The sequence below is a fragment of the Thalassophryne amazonica genome, chromosome 16 (genome assembly GCF_902500255.1).
Source record: "Thalassophryne amazonica chromosome 16, fThaAma1.1, whole genome shotgun sequence".
Taxonomy (NCBI): Eukaryota; Metazoa; Chordata; class Actinopteri; order Batrachoidiformes; family Batrachoididae; genus Thalassophryne; species Thalassophryne amazonica.
The window spans coordinates 38,876,798-38,890,135 of NC_047118.1; the positions used below are offsets into that span (position 1 = coordinate 38,876,798).

The 13,338-nt window shown below is 42.0% G+C and overlaps 1 protein-coding gene across 1 annotated transcript in view; it reads right to left on the bottom strand.

The window, feature by feature from the left end:
- Positions 1-13,338, bottom strand: part of LOC117528025 (glutamate receptor ionotropic, NMDA 2B-like) — a 378,003-nt gene that overhangs the window by 272,383 nt on the left and 92,282 nt on the right. The window contains exon 3 of the mRNA XM_034190545.1: positions 4,211-4,822. Coding sequence (XP_034046436.1) covers positions 4,211-4,822 — 612 coding nt within the window. The remainder of the gene's footprint in view (positions 1-4,210; positions 4,823-13,338) is intronic.

The window sequence follows — 13,338 nt, forward strand, 5'->3', positions numbered from 1 at the left end:
TTCCAATGAAACAGACTGGTAACATGACCAGAAATTGAACGTAGGTCTACATTTTGGTCGCTCACCTCCTCATCCCACTGAGCTATCTGTTCTCCCATCTGAAGGAACAGGAAATGGTCTGGTACAGGACAGCAGGGTAGCCATATTGAAAGAAGCCACCCCCATGGTATCTCTGACGGAGTTGCAATGTTCTTTGGCTGTGAAAAGTGAAATTGTGCATCCAGCAACTGATGCATGTTGCTTCACCAGTCACCATGTCCTAGTACACCAGTATAGGGAAAGTCATTGTTAGAAGAAAACATGAAATATGTACATGAGTTTGCCAGAAGGCACCTTAAGAATATAACTAGATTCCATTTGATTTGTGGAGGTCACTTATGTCCAAAAAAATATATGGACCTAACTGTATGTGCTGTATTCTAGCTTTTGCATAGGTGTACACAGTGTACCATATTTTCCACAGTAGGGGAAACCGGGGCACAGTGGATCAGAAATGTTGTTTTGTGGCAGCATAAACACATTATGCATAGGTTTAGGTCATTCTATTGTGGATTTAATACAACAAGTTATTGTTTATAAGGTTGTGTTATTTATTTCTCCCCAAGTGTAATTTACAGGTGTTTAAAATCGATTTTAAAATGTCTGATTCACTGTGCCCCGGACACCAATTCACGGGGCACAGTGAATCAATGTCCAGGGCACAATGAATCAATTTAGAATATAATGAAAAAACACATGATTGTAAAGATTTCTTCAAAACTATTAAATATATGATGATGCATATACAAATTATAATCCAGCAAACCAGCTATGTAATGTGTGACAGTCTTATATAGTGATATAAGTCCTTTAGAAACTATTAGAAATACAACTGTCATAATTTCTGTTCAAATGTGAAAACAGTTGTTTATATACACAAATTATAGAAATAATTCATGGAAAAATAGATGTATAAGCTTCAACAAGTAACATTTGTTATCCACTTGATACTGGGGCTTAGTAAATCACTTCTAGACTGATTCACTGTGCCCTGATTCACTGTGCCCCGGGTGCATGTGACACACATGAGTCCTGTTATCAAATAGATGATAGTCTGGAGAAGACATAACACATGCTCATCAGTTGGATGGGGTAGTCTTCGAACTAATAACAATTTTTGGGCCACCTTTCCTCTGTTGTGAGACATAAATACAAAGACACTGACATCCACAAAATTTACTTTTAATAAGAAAAAACTGATCACTTGCCACTTAGTTTTACCCTTAATGTATCCAAAAACAAAACACTAATTTATAAGGGGGATGTCTTTATGCATAAAAATATGGCATAACTTCTGCAAATATATATGTAGTTTTGCAGATATAGCTACTGATTCACTGTGCCCCATGGTTCACCGTGCCCCGGTTTCCCCTACAAGTTGCACCTGTCAAAAAATGCCTTTTGAAGAAGAAAAACTGTGTATAATCACAGACATTGCAGCAGGGTATAAACTGCACCTTTTTCTGTATTATCAGCTCTTTAATTATGGAATATTTTTGCATTGTTGTAGTGTAATTTTTTATTATTGGCATTTATTATTTTATTATTTGAGTTTATTTTGTTTAGTGCTTTGATTCCTGTGAAAGCTCTATATAAATAGATATAAAAATAATTATAATTAGTATTCATGAATGTGTGATTTTCAGTATGTAATTTACATCGGACTTCCCAAAATAAAAAAAAAAACATGATTTATTCTCCAGAAAATACAGGATGTACGTATGTTTACTTGGGAGAGCACAGTTTTAAATGTGAATGGATACCTCCCTGCCGTTTCTGTCCTTGGCACGCTAATGAGAGGGAACAGAGAGAAAGCGCTTCACTGGTGGCTGCTGGCCTCATCCCGTCACTGCAACTCATGTCTTTGTTGGTACGACAACCTGTTGACACCAAAGGTCAACAGACAAAGTAGACAACAATGATAGGGAGACAGTCATGGCTGAGATAAGGCTGATTCTGTTGGACGGTATGAAGTGCTGAATTCAAACCGTGACAAGAGAGCTCTCCACAAGAGAACACAGTGCTTCATTAATAAAGATTCTTTCCAGTATTTTTATGTATGGAAGCCACATTTAAACTAAGAGACTTTTTTCCCATTAACTGATATTTAATGCAGCTCGATCTGTGAACAAAGAACAAAATAAAAGAGATGTTTTTTGGGGAACAATGTGCAAGCCAAGATCCCAGGCAGTCACAGATAAAGCAGAAGCAGATTGCTTTATCCCATTAGGCAAGGCCTAGTAAATAGGCAGAAACCTCGCTGAGCATTCTGGTAAAACCTACAGCTGATCCTGCTACTGGCATCAACACTGTTACCAGTTTGTCTTCCAAGTCAGACAGCCCGGCTTAAACTGTCTGCTGATCTGTCTGCACCCAGCATTCATTTTCAAGCAGATGGGAATCTCTCTTTTATAGACAGACTAGTCAATGTTGCTTCACTGTTTTCAAATATAGAAGAAGAAGTACGTCCTGCAGTATATAAGCCCTGAGAACAGTGCCAATGCTTATCCCCAGATTCCAAAAAGTGAAGTGGATAAGAGTCCAGCATTTCCCTGGATGGGACACCAGTCCAATGCAGGATATTTTTTGAGCCAACGCTGGTTCCGATTTACAGCTGGGTGGACAGAGACAATGTAGATGAAGTGTCCTGGTCAAGGACAAAGGTACAGCGTGACTGGGAACTGAACTTAGGTCGACATATTGGAAGCCCAACTCTATTACACTGATCTACCTGCTCTGATTTCTTTAGATTTGTTGCGAAAGGATAGGTCAAATAGAGATTAGTAGCTCAGGGCACGTTTAAAGTCATTTTTCTCACTTTTAAGCTTGCATTTAAGTACAGTTGTGGTTGGATATTTACATACACTCATCATGGGCATGAATGTTATGGTAATTTTGTGCTGTTAATGATGTAATAATAAATAAATTTTTATTTATGTAGCACTTTACATGTGATTCCAAATCTCAAAGTGCTACAGAGACAAAAAAAAAAAAACTGTAAAAACATCATAACAATATACACATCAATTAATAACATTAGCTGTAAGCTTTTCTTAAAAGATACGTTTTTAGTCCTTTCTTAAAAGCACTGACCGTCTGTGGGGCTCTGAGGTGGTCTGGTTGAGCATTCCACAGATGGGGAGCAGCAGCCTCGAAGGCTCGGTCCCCCATGGTCTTGAGCCGTGTCCTGAGTAGGAGCAGACAGTGCTGTTGGCCTGACCGGGTTCTGCCTGAGTTGTGTAGAGTGAGCAGGTCTGTGAGGTAGGTGGGGGCATCACCATGGATGTCTTTGAACTGTTCTTTTGCTAAGGTGGAATGATTGTACATGCCCATGAAGAGTGTATGTAAACTTCCAACCACAACTGTATGTCTCACCATGAAACACTCCGTTGCCTGGGGAAATACTGTAATTTCCCTTGGGTCGAGTTTATCAACGGACAGGAACTTAGTGTAGTGTGGCACATGTGCACACTACAGAATGTGCTGTTATTAACCTAAGAGTTCTTAAATTCCAAAAATAAGCAAGATAGGCATTATTATTATTATTATTATTATTATTATCATCATCATTACTGTTCATTCATTTTCTATACCTGATTACTCCATCAGGGTCAGTGGGGGGGCACTGAACCCTTTCCCAGCATTCATGGGGAGGTGTACACCCTGGACAGGACTCTGTCTGTCACAGGGTCACATATAAAGACAGACAAATACTTCACACACACACGCACGTCTATGGTCAATTACATCACCAGTTCACCTAACGTGCATGTCTTTGGAAGTGGGAGGAAGCCAGAGCACCTGTACAGAACACACGCAAACATGCAGAAAGGCCCCCACCATGCCGCATATTATTATTATTATTATTAGAATTACAGAATTATTATTATTAAATAACAAATGCATAATTTTTCTGTATATTAGTCGCAAAACCACCCAAACTAACAATAAAACCATGACCTATACTTTAGAAAATACAGTAAGTAATTACACTGGAAGTTTGGTGAATTTCTTATGACCAACAACAACAAAAAAGGATGAAGATTTAAGCATAAAATGCGTTTGTGTGAAAGTGTATATCAGAGAGACTTCACTCAGAGTGCTGACCCAATACTCGGCTGCCATTCCCAGGTTAAGTCCTTCAAGAAAGACTATCCACAAAGTGTCCTACCTTGGCAGCCATGATCATAGATGAGCCTCCCCGCACTCCAAGGATAGGGATGTGGGTCTGGGCTGAGATGAAGTCTAGGATCTGGGCGATGGCCTCTTGGTCAGTGTCGTCCCCAAACACAACACCCTGCAGCCAATGCTCCGTCATGAGGTCACAGATGCTCTTAATGATGCTCTTCGGGTCTGTCTCATTCATGGTCAGCACCTCCACGCTGGGTGCCATATGGAGGAAGTCCTCCTTCTCCCGGGCCCCAGCCAGTGCCACCTCGCTGGAGTTGCCCACCAGGACCACAGCGATGCTGAGTCCACGCAGAAAACTGGGCAGACCCAGGTGATGAGGAGGGGACTGAGGGATGGGGATAAAGTGGCCACCGCCTCCCCCGCCCTTGTCTCTCCTTGAGTAGCAGACCGATAGCGGGATGAACAAACTGAGCAGCAGCAGAAGAAGAGAGAGGCGGTGGAGTGATGGAGGTGAGGGCTGATGTCGGGGCTGGGCTCGCCTGACTTGCTCTTGGGGAGCTGAGAGGTTGGTGAAAGCCCCAGTATTGCCATGAGAGGACAAAGGGCTGCAGCAGCAGTAGAAAGGCATGGTGGAGGAGTGGGCGAGTAATACCTGGAGAGAGAAGAAAAATTTGATGACAATATGATAAAAGAAGAAGGAAGAAAAAGAAAGGGTAGGAGAGAGAAGGACACAGAGAAGTTAAAACAGCAACACGGATTAATGAAGGTGATTTGGCAATCATCAACACGTGAATGAATCTATGCCAGTCAATATCAGCTGACAGACAAGGGGCAATAAAGACATAGAAACAGTAAGAGATGACATAGACAATTTATGGGAAACTAGGCTTTTAGCTTGCAAAGAGGTCACATTTGACACAAATAGCATAAACACAGGCACATATATATTTTATGGTCGTGTGTGTTTTGCATATCATCTCACATGGATCAATAATTCATGTGGAATGTTTGGAAACACCATTATGATACATATTATAGAGGATATAAACTCTCCCTCCGGATGAGATGCTGATTTTTTCACAGGACAGGGAGGAAAGAAAGGGATGAGAAGCAAGTCACATCGCGAATACCAATGACAGAAAACGGAGATGGAGGAAACGACTGCTCCATGCCAACCCCAACGGACTGACAAACTGCTGGAGTGAGATGAGTGAAACACAAACCTAAGACACAGACAAAGTGACTGACACTGGAATTGATTACGTGATTGAAGGCAGAAGAGCTCGGAGTAACTAGCGAGCCTTTGATATCCTTCCCAACCCCACTGTCCTAGTTTGGCAATCACAGGAGTTTGCTGTCCATCCCTCCGTCTGTCCACTCCCCCTCCCCATGTTATACTTGACCATATGTCTGTGTTCCCTGTTCTTCTCACTTATTTATAGAGCTTTTCATATACAGGAATGCAGAGGAGGAGATGGCGGTGTTGTCGTGTGAAAACAACAAGAGGGTCAGGGGAATAGAACAAGATCCAGAGACAACACAGACTCGAGGACAGCTACGAACTGTGGTAGTGATATTAGCGAGAGACAGAAATGGATGAAAAAGAAGTCAAGTGTTGTCTGCATGTTTGTATCAGGCGTCTTCACAAAGTCCTTGATGCTGCTAACATCCTTTGACAGATCTTAAAAACAGTAGATACCTTAAAGAGCAGAGATTCTGCAAAATCTAGAAATATGAAAAATTCATGTCACAAATTTGACAACCCAATTTCTTTTTGACAATCAAAAACTTGGTGTTAGATATTCAAAAAGACATTTCTAATACCTTAAATTATGAACAAGTAAAGACATATTTGTTGTGTGTGTGTGTGTGAGCCCTCCCAGTCCTGCATTCATGTTTGTGTCTTGTGGTCCGTCTCCTGTCACCTGTCATGGTCTGTCATCCAGCTTCGTCCTCTTTGTGGGTCATCCTTTGTCTCTGTCTCGGGTTTGTCTCTCCACTGTCTGCGTTTTGTCTTCCTTTTTCCGAGTTCTCCGTGTTATGTTTCCCCTGTGGCCTCCTGATTTGCATTCTGTTCTCAGTTTGGTTCCACGTTGATTATGTGCTTGTATTTCTTGATTTAGTTTTTGGTTCGTGGTCAGTTCTTTTTGTAGTTTGATTATTGTTTGTCCCCTTTTTTTGTGTTCATCTTCATGTTAGTTTTTCTACTGTAGCACTTTTATTCTATGCTGAGCTCCATGTTACTTTTCTGTTTGAGTTCTTGACTTAGTCTTTGATTTTTGTAAGTTTGTTATTTGATTGCCTCTTTTATGTATTAGTTCTTCTTGTGAGTTTTTCTTATGTTACACATTTTACACCTTTGAGTTCCATGGTTGTTTTTATTTTTGTGTACATGGATTTGTATTTTGCTTCTGTGGTTTTTGACATTCAGGTTTAAATATTATGGGTTTCCTTTACTCATCTTCCATGCTGTTGTTTTTCTTTACTTTTTTGTTTTTGCCACCTTCCTGTTGTCTTTTGACTTTAGCACATACCTGTTTTTCATTTACTCATCAGTTCTTTTGAATTTAAGCCACACCTCAGTTCCTGTTTGTATGTCAGTTGTCTCACATTGCTTCCCACTTCTTGTGAGTATTCAGAGTTTGACTTCGCTACAGTGTTATTCCAAGTATTTGTTGATTCATTTCCTTGTGACTCAGTTTAGACTTTGTGTATTTTTGGACCTTTTTCTCATGCCTCACTTTTTGTCAGTGTTTGGAGTTTTTTGGTTGTTATTTGGACAATAAACCACCTGGTTATTTTGCACTTGCTACCTGCCTCTTGCTGCCTGCATTTGGGGTTTCTATCAGATATTGTAGTAAACCTAACAATATTTCTGCATTTATATTTCTGATCATCTCCATTTTCAATTGTGACGAGTCATAAATGTAAAAATGAACAGAGAGAGAATTTCAACGAGTCAAAATTTTAATCGTAATATGTAAAATTGAAATTCTGAAAAGTCAGAATTGAAAATGCGGAATCACACAACCAATATAAGTGAATGGGGAATTCCTGATTCCATGACAAATGCTTATATGAGTGAAGCGTCGCGCAGCGGCACGAAGCTCACTCATGGTACAGGGCATCCTAAACAGGAAGTGCCAAAATTCAAGTCCACAGTAAAATAGGAAATGTTCAAATATCAAACACTTCCTGGTTGACAGAAGAGATCCCATGGAATCTCGCAGGAACTCAGTGGCAAGCTCACATTCAAACAGGAAGTGCTGAATTCTCAGTCACAGTGAAACAGGAAATGTTGAACACTTCCTGGCATGGGTGGAGCTACAGTGGAGGCCGGGTTTCACTGGACTCCCCTGAAATCTGACTGGTCACAGATGATTGACATGTCACAGCACCACACGTCTGGTTGAAAGAGCTGCATTTTCAAATCAGTGTCACATTGACTGCTAGGTTCCTTCTGTCCAGTAGGTAGTGCTGTGTACCACAAAAAGTTTTAATCCACCTTATTAGAAAAAGAAAAATGTTTGCTTCAGATTTGAACTGAACACGTCGTTTGAACATATTCAAGATTTTATGATTAAAATATCACAGATTACACATACTGGTACTTATAAACATTTGTTTCTTTTTCCATTAATGCTGTGAGCATTTGTCTGCACACCTGAATTCATAGTCATAAGAATGTAATTTCAAATACCTAAAGTTACAATGGTGTCATTTTGAGCAACTGACTGTAAATAAGTCATATCTTAGACGAATAGAATGATGGCCTGTTAGTTGCCTCACAGCAAGAAGGTCATGGGTTCAATTCCCACGTGTGGCCTTTCTGTGTGGCCTTTGCGTGTTCTCCCCGTGTTTGCGCAAGTTCCCTCCGGGTGCTCCGGCTTCCTCCACATCCAAAGAAACGCAGGTTAGATGGATTGGAAACGTTAAATTGTCTGTAGATGTGTGTGCGGGTGCGAATGCGTTTGTTTGTCTGTATGTGGCCCTGCGACAGACTGGCGTCCTGTTCAGTGTGTACTCTGCCTCGCACTCCATGACTGGTGTGATAGGCTCCAGCCCCCTGTGACTCTTAATTGGACTAAGCAGTTGAACAGTGAGTGAGTATGAGACTATGTAAATGGCTTGCATTTATATAGCACTTTCATGGTCAAAGAGCTTAACATTGATACCTCACACACACACACACACACACACACACACACACACACACACACATTAATTTCAGTGTGCTACCAAGGCAAGGCACTCAACTGCCAAACGGGAACAACTTGGGGATGAAGGACATTTTAGATTTGTGTATTTATTTGCAGTCAGTGGTTCAAATCCCTCCTGGGGCTTCTCAGCGTGGAGACTGCACAATCTATCCATATTTGCGTGCCTCCTCTGCCTCTGTGCATTACTTCCCACCCTCTAAAGACATACAGAGTCGGATAATTTGGTATTTTAATTTGCCTCTAGGTGTGACTATATGTATACAGTGCATCCAGAAAGCATTCACAGTGCTTCCCTTTTTCCACATGTTGCAGCCTTATTTCCAAAGCTTTTTCCTCAAAATTCGAAATACAATACCCCATAATGACAATGTGAAAAAAAATTTTTTAGATATATTGCAAATTTATTATTTTTTTAAACTAAGAAATCACATGTACAGTGAGGCAAATAAGTATTTTATTCACTGTCGATTTTGCAAGTTTACCCACCTACAAAGAATGGAGAGGTCTGTAATTATGTAAGAGACAGAATCTAAAAAAAAAAAAAAAAAAAAAAAAATCAGAAAATCACTGTGTGATTTTTAAATAACTAATTTGCATTTTATTGCATGAAATAAGTATTTGATACAATAGAAAAACAGACCTTAAAAAACAGAAACCTTTGTTGCAATTACAGAGGTCAGACATTTCCTGTAGTTGTTGACCAATTTTGTGTTTGGGGTCATTGTCATGCTGGAAGACCCAGCCACAACCCATCTTCAATGCTATGACTGAGGGTAGGAGGTTGTTTGCCAAAATCTCATGATGCATGACCCCATCTATCCTCCCTTCAATACGGTGCAGTCGTCCTGTCCCTTTTGCAGAAAAGCACCCCCAAAAATTATGTTTCCACCCCCATGCTTCACAGTTGGGACAGTGTTCTTGGGGTTGGTCGCATCCTCCAAACACGGTGAGTGGAGTTAATACCAAAAAGCTCAATTTTGGTCTCATCTGAACACATGACCTTCTCCCATGCCTCCTCTGGATCATCCAGATGGTCACTGGTAAATTTCAAATGGGCCTAGACATGTGCTGGCTTGAGCAGGAGGACCTTGCTGCTCTGCAGGATTTTAAACCATGACGGCGTTGTGTGTAATCTTTGCCACTGTGGTCCCAGCTCTCTTCAGGTCATTGACCAGGTCCTCCCGTGTAGTTCTGGGCTTTCTGAGAATCACTCTTACCTCACAAAGCGAGATCTTGCATGGAGCCCCAGACCGAGGAAGACTGACAGTCATCTTGTGTTTCTTCCATTTTCTAATAATTACGCCAACAGTTGTTCTCTTCTCAACAAGCTGCTTGCCTATTGTCCTGTCGCCCATCCCACAATTTTGTCTCTGGCGTCCTTATACAGCTCTTTGGTCTTGGCCATGGTGGACAGGTTGGAGTGTGATTGATTGAGTGTGTGAACAGGTGTCTTTTATACATGTAACGAGTTCAAACAGGTGCCATTAATACAGGTAAAGAGTGCAGAATAAGAGGGCTTCTTAAAGAAAAATTAACAGCTCTGTGAGAGCCAGAATTCTTGCTGATTGGTAGGGGATCAAATACTTATTTCATGCAATAAAATGCAAATTAATTATTTAAAAATCTTTTTTTGTTGTTTTTGGTTTGGTTTCTGAATATTTTTTAAATTCTGTTTCACAGTTGAAGTGTACCTACAATGAAAATTACAGACCTCTCCATTTTGTTTCTGTGAAGGCTTGTCCAGGTGGTTTCCATAGTAGAGAAGCTTGAATGTTCGACTGGACTGGGTTGCTTGACGCAAGGACGTTTCGCTTCAAATTACAGAAGCTTCCTCAGCTAAAATTCTACTACTACCAGACTACCAGAGCAAGAATTTTAGATGAGGAAGCTTCTGTGATTTGAAGTGAAACGTCCTCGCGTCAAGCAACCCAGTCCAGTCAAAGATTCAAGCTTCTCTACTATGGAGACCTCTCCATTCTTTGTAGATGGGAAAACTTGCAAAACTGTCAGTGGATCAAATATTTATTTGCCTCACTATACGTAAGTAATCACAGCCTTTGCTATGAAGCTCAAAATTTAGTTCAGGTGCATCCTGTTTCCACTGATCATCCTAGAGATGTTTCTACAGCTTAACTGGAGTCCAGACACACACCTGTCTACACAAAGTCCCACAGTTGACAGTGTATGTCAGAGCAAAAACCAAGCATGAAGTCAAAAGAAATGTCTGTTGACCTCTGAGACAGGACTGTGTTGAGGCACAAATCTGGGGAAGGATACAGAAACATTTCTGCTACTTTGAAGGTCTCAATGAGCACAGCGGCCTCCATCATCCATAAACGGAAGGCTTCCGGATACACCAGGACTCTTCCTAAACCTAACCGCCCATTTAAACTGAGAGATCGGGGAAGAAGGGCCTTAAGCCCAGGTTACACATAAACAGTTTTGTCTGCGGGTAGTACGTAGACCGAAGTTCACGGTAGTTCCGGCTGTTTTCGCGGTGGAAAGGGGCGGAGCATTTCGCCGGTGTTTTGAGCGCCGTACTAGCCGCAAATACGCGGATAAAACGCCGCTAAATCCGCCGAATAAAGCGGAGTTTTGACGCCGTAGCATCCGGCACACGTCAGGCAACGGGGGTTAATACTCAGTTCTATCCTTTACAATCGCAGGTTAAGACACGCGTGAGAACGGCGGTGTTCTGCTGCCGCCGATAATGCCCTGTGTACTGCTGGATTTATCCAGGCAAATCCTGCGTTACTCCAGGAACTTTTGCTTATAGGCACCGCCCCCAGAGTATAATAGGCTGAAGCAGCTGTCAGTGCAGGGGGAGGGAGTGACAGGGAACTCATCTCTCAGCCTTTTCTTTTCTCTCTTTTTCCCCTCCTCAACGTGTTGCTCGTTTCCACCACAGGGCTACCCTCTGCTTCTGAACCAGACCTCTTGGTAAGTCCTTGCCGCTGCCAATTTTATTTTAGGAGGTATACTGGAGCTTCTCTGCAAAAATATCTGGAGCTGGCCGCGAGTGAGAGACCTGCATGCAGCGCGCTAGTGTTTTTATACTGACCGCCGCCTATCGGCCGTTTGGAACAGCGTTAACCGGGAGGTGGCGTTTAGAACAGCGTACTGTCCGCTCGCGCTGCCGTTTTGTCTGCCTCTGTCGCCGGTTAAAACACCTTTGAGGATGCCGATGTGGGCTCTATCGCCGTTTTACATGCCGTTGGTTAGGGATACAACGCTGGCCGCCAATTACGGCAGTGTAAACTGCGGCACTACAGGAAGGGGCAGGATGACATGGCGATTAAAAAGTATCAAATGCCATTGTTCGCGCTGTCTCCGTCGTCAGGCCACTTCTCCGGGAGCGCTCCCGGAATTATTCGACATGTTGAATAATTTTTTCGACGATTCCCGGTGAAGCCGGAACCAAACCACGCCCCCGTGCGCCGGCGTTAACTACGGCGTTTGATCCCTAAAACGGCCCGGAGGGGGCAAAATCTCTGCCGGGACGCTTCCGGGAGAGTTTACCATCTATGTGTAAACGGGGCTTTAGTCAGGGAGGTGACCAAGAACCCAACGGTCACTCTGTCAGAGCTCCAACATTGTTCCAGAAGGACAACCATCTCTGTTGCAATCCACCAATCAGGCCTGCATGGTAGACTGGCCAGACTGAAGCTACTCCATGGTAAAAGGCACATGGCAGCCCACCTGGAGTTTGCCAAAAGGCACCTGAAGGACTCTCAGACCATGAGAAACAAAATTCTCTCATCAGATGAGACAAAGATTGAACCCTTTGGCATGAATGCCAGGCATCATGTTTGGAAGAAACCAAGCACCATCCCTACAGTGAAGCATGGTGGTGGCAGCATCATGCTGTGGGGATGTTTTTCAGTGGCAGGAACTGGGAGATCAGTCAGGATCAAGTGAAACATGAATGCAGCAATGCACAGAGAATCCTGGATGAAAATCTGCTCCCGAATGCTCTTGACCTCAGACTGGGCCAACAGTTCATCTTTCAGCAGGACAATGTCCCTAAGCACACAGACAAGATATCAAAGGAGTGACTTCAGGAGAACGTCCTTGAGGGGCCCAGCCAGAACCCAGAGTTGAATCTGATTGAACATCTCTGCATAGATCTGAAAATGGCTGTGCACTGATGCTCCCCATCCAACCTGATGGAGCTTAAGAGGAATCGGCAAAACTGCGCACAGATAGGTGCACTAAACTTGTGGCATCATATTCATGAAGGCTGTAATTGCTGCCAAAGGTGCATCAACAAAATATTGAGCAAAGTGTGTGAATACGGTGTGAGTAAGTGTTGTTACTTTATTTTTTAATCTATTTGCAAAAAAAAAAAAAAAAAAACTTTTTCCTGTTTTAATTATGGGGTGTTGTGAGCAGAATTTTGAGGGGAAAAAAATGAATTTACTCCATTTTGGAATAAGGCTGCAACATAACAAAATGTGTAAAAAGTGAAGCGCTGTGAATACTTTCCGGATGCACTGCGTGTTGGCGTTGTGATAGACTGCTGAGTTATATGAAGATATGAAGATGGATGAAGTACATTTCTGATGATTAAAAATGCAAGTGCAGATAAAATTTCATATTTTGACAAGCAAAAATTAGATTATAGATATTTAAAATGTGAATTTTGACCAAACAACTGATGCGTTGTGTTGTGTGCCTTTCTCATACATGAATGTCCTTAGCAAGGAAGATGGAAGGTAATAAAAAGAAAAAAAACCTACATTTTGAGACAATAACCCTCCCACGAAGCTGACAGCTAATAAGACGGGAAATCACAAAGCAAGAAGAAACCACAAGAGATTGAGTGAGAGATAAAAGGATCTATGCAGAGATGACAGGACAACTTCTTTAGGAAAAATAATTGCTGGAGGTTCGTTGGCTGTAATTACAGGCCCCTCTGTTAATAGTCATTGAACGCTGCTCTCCAGTA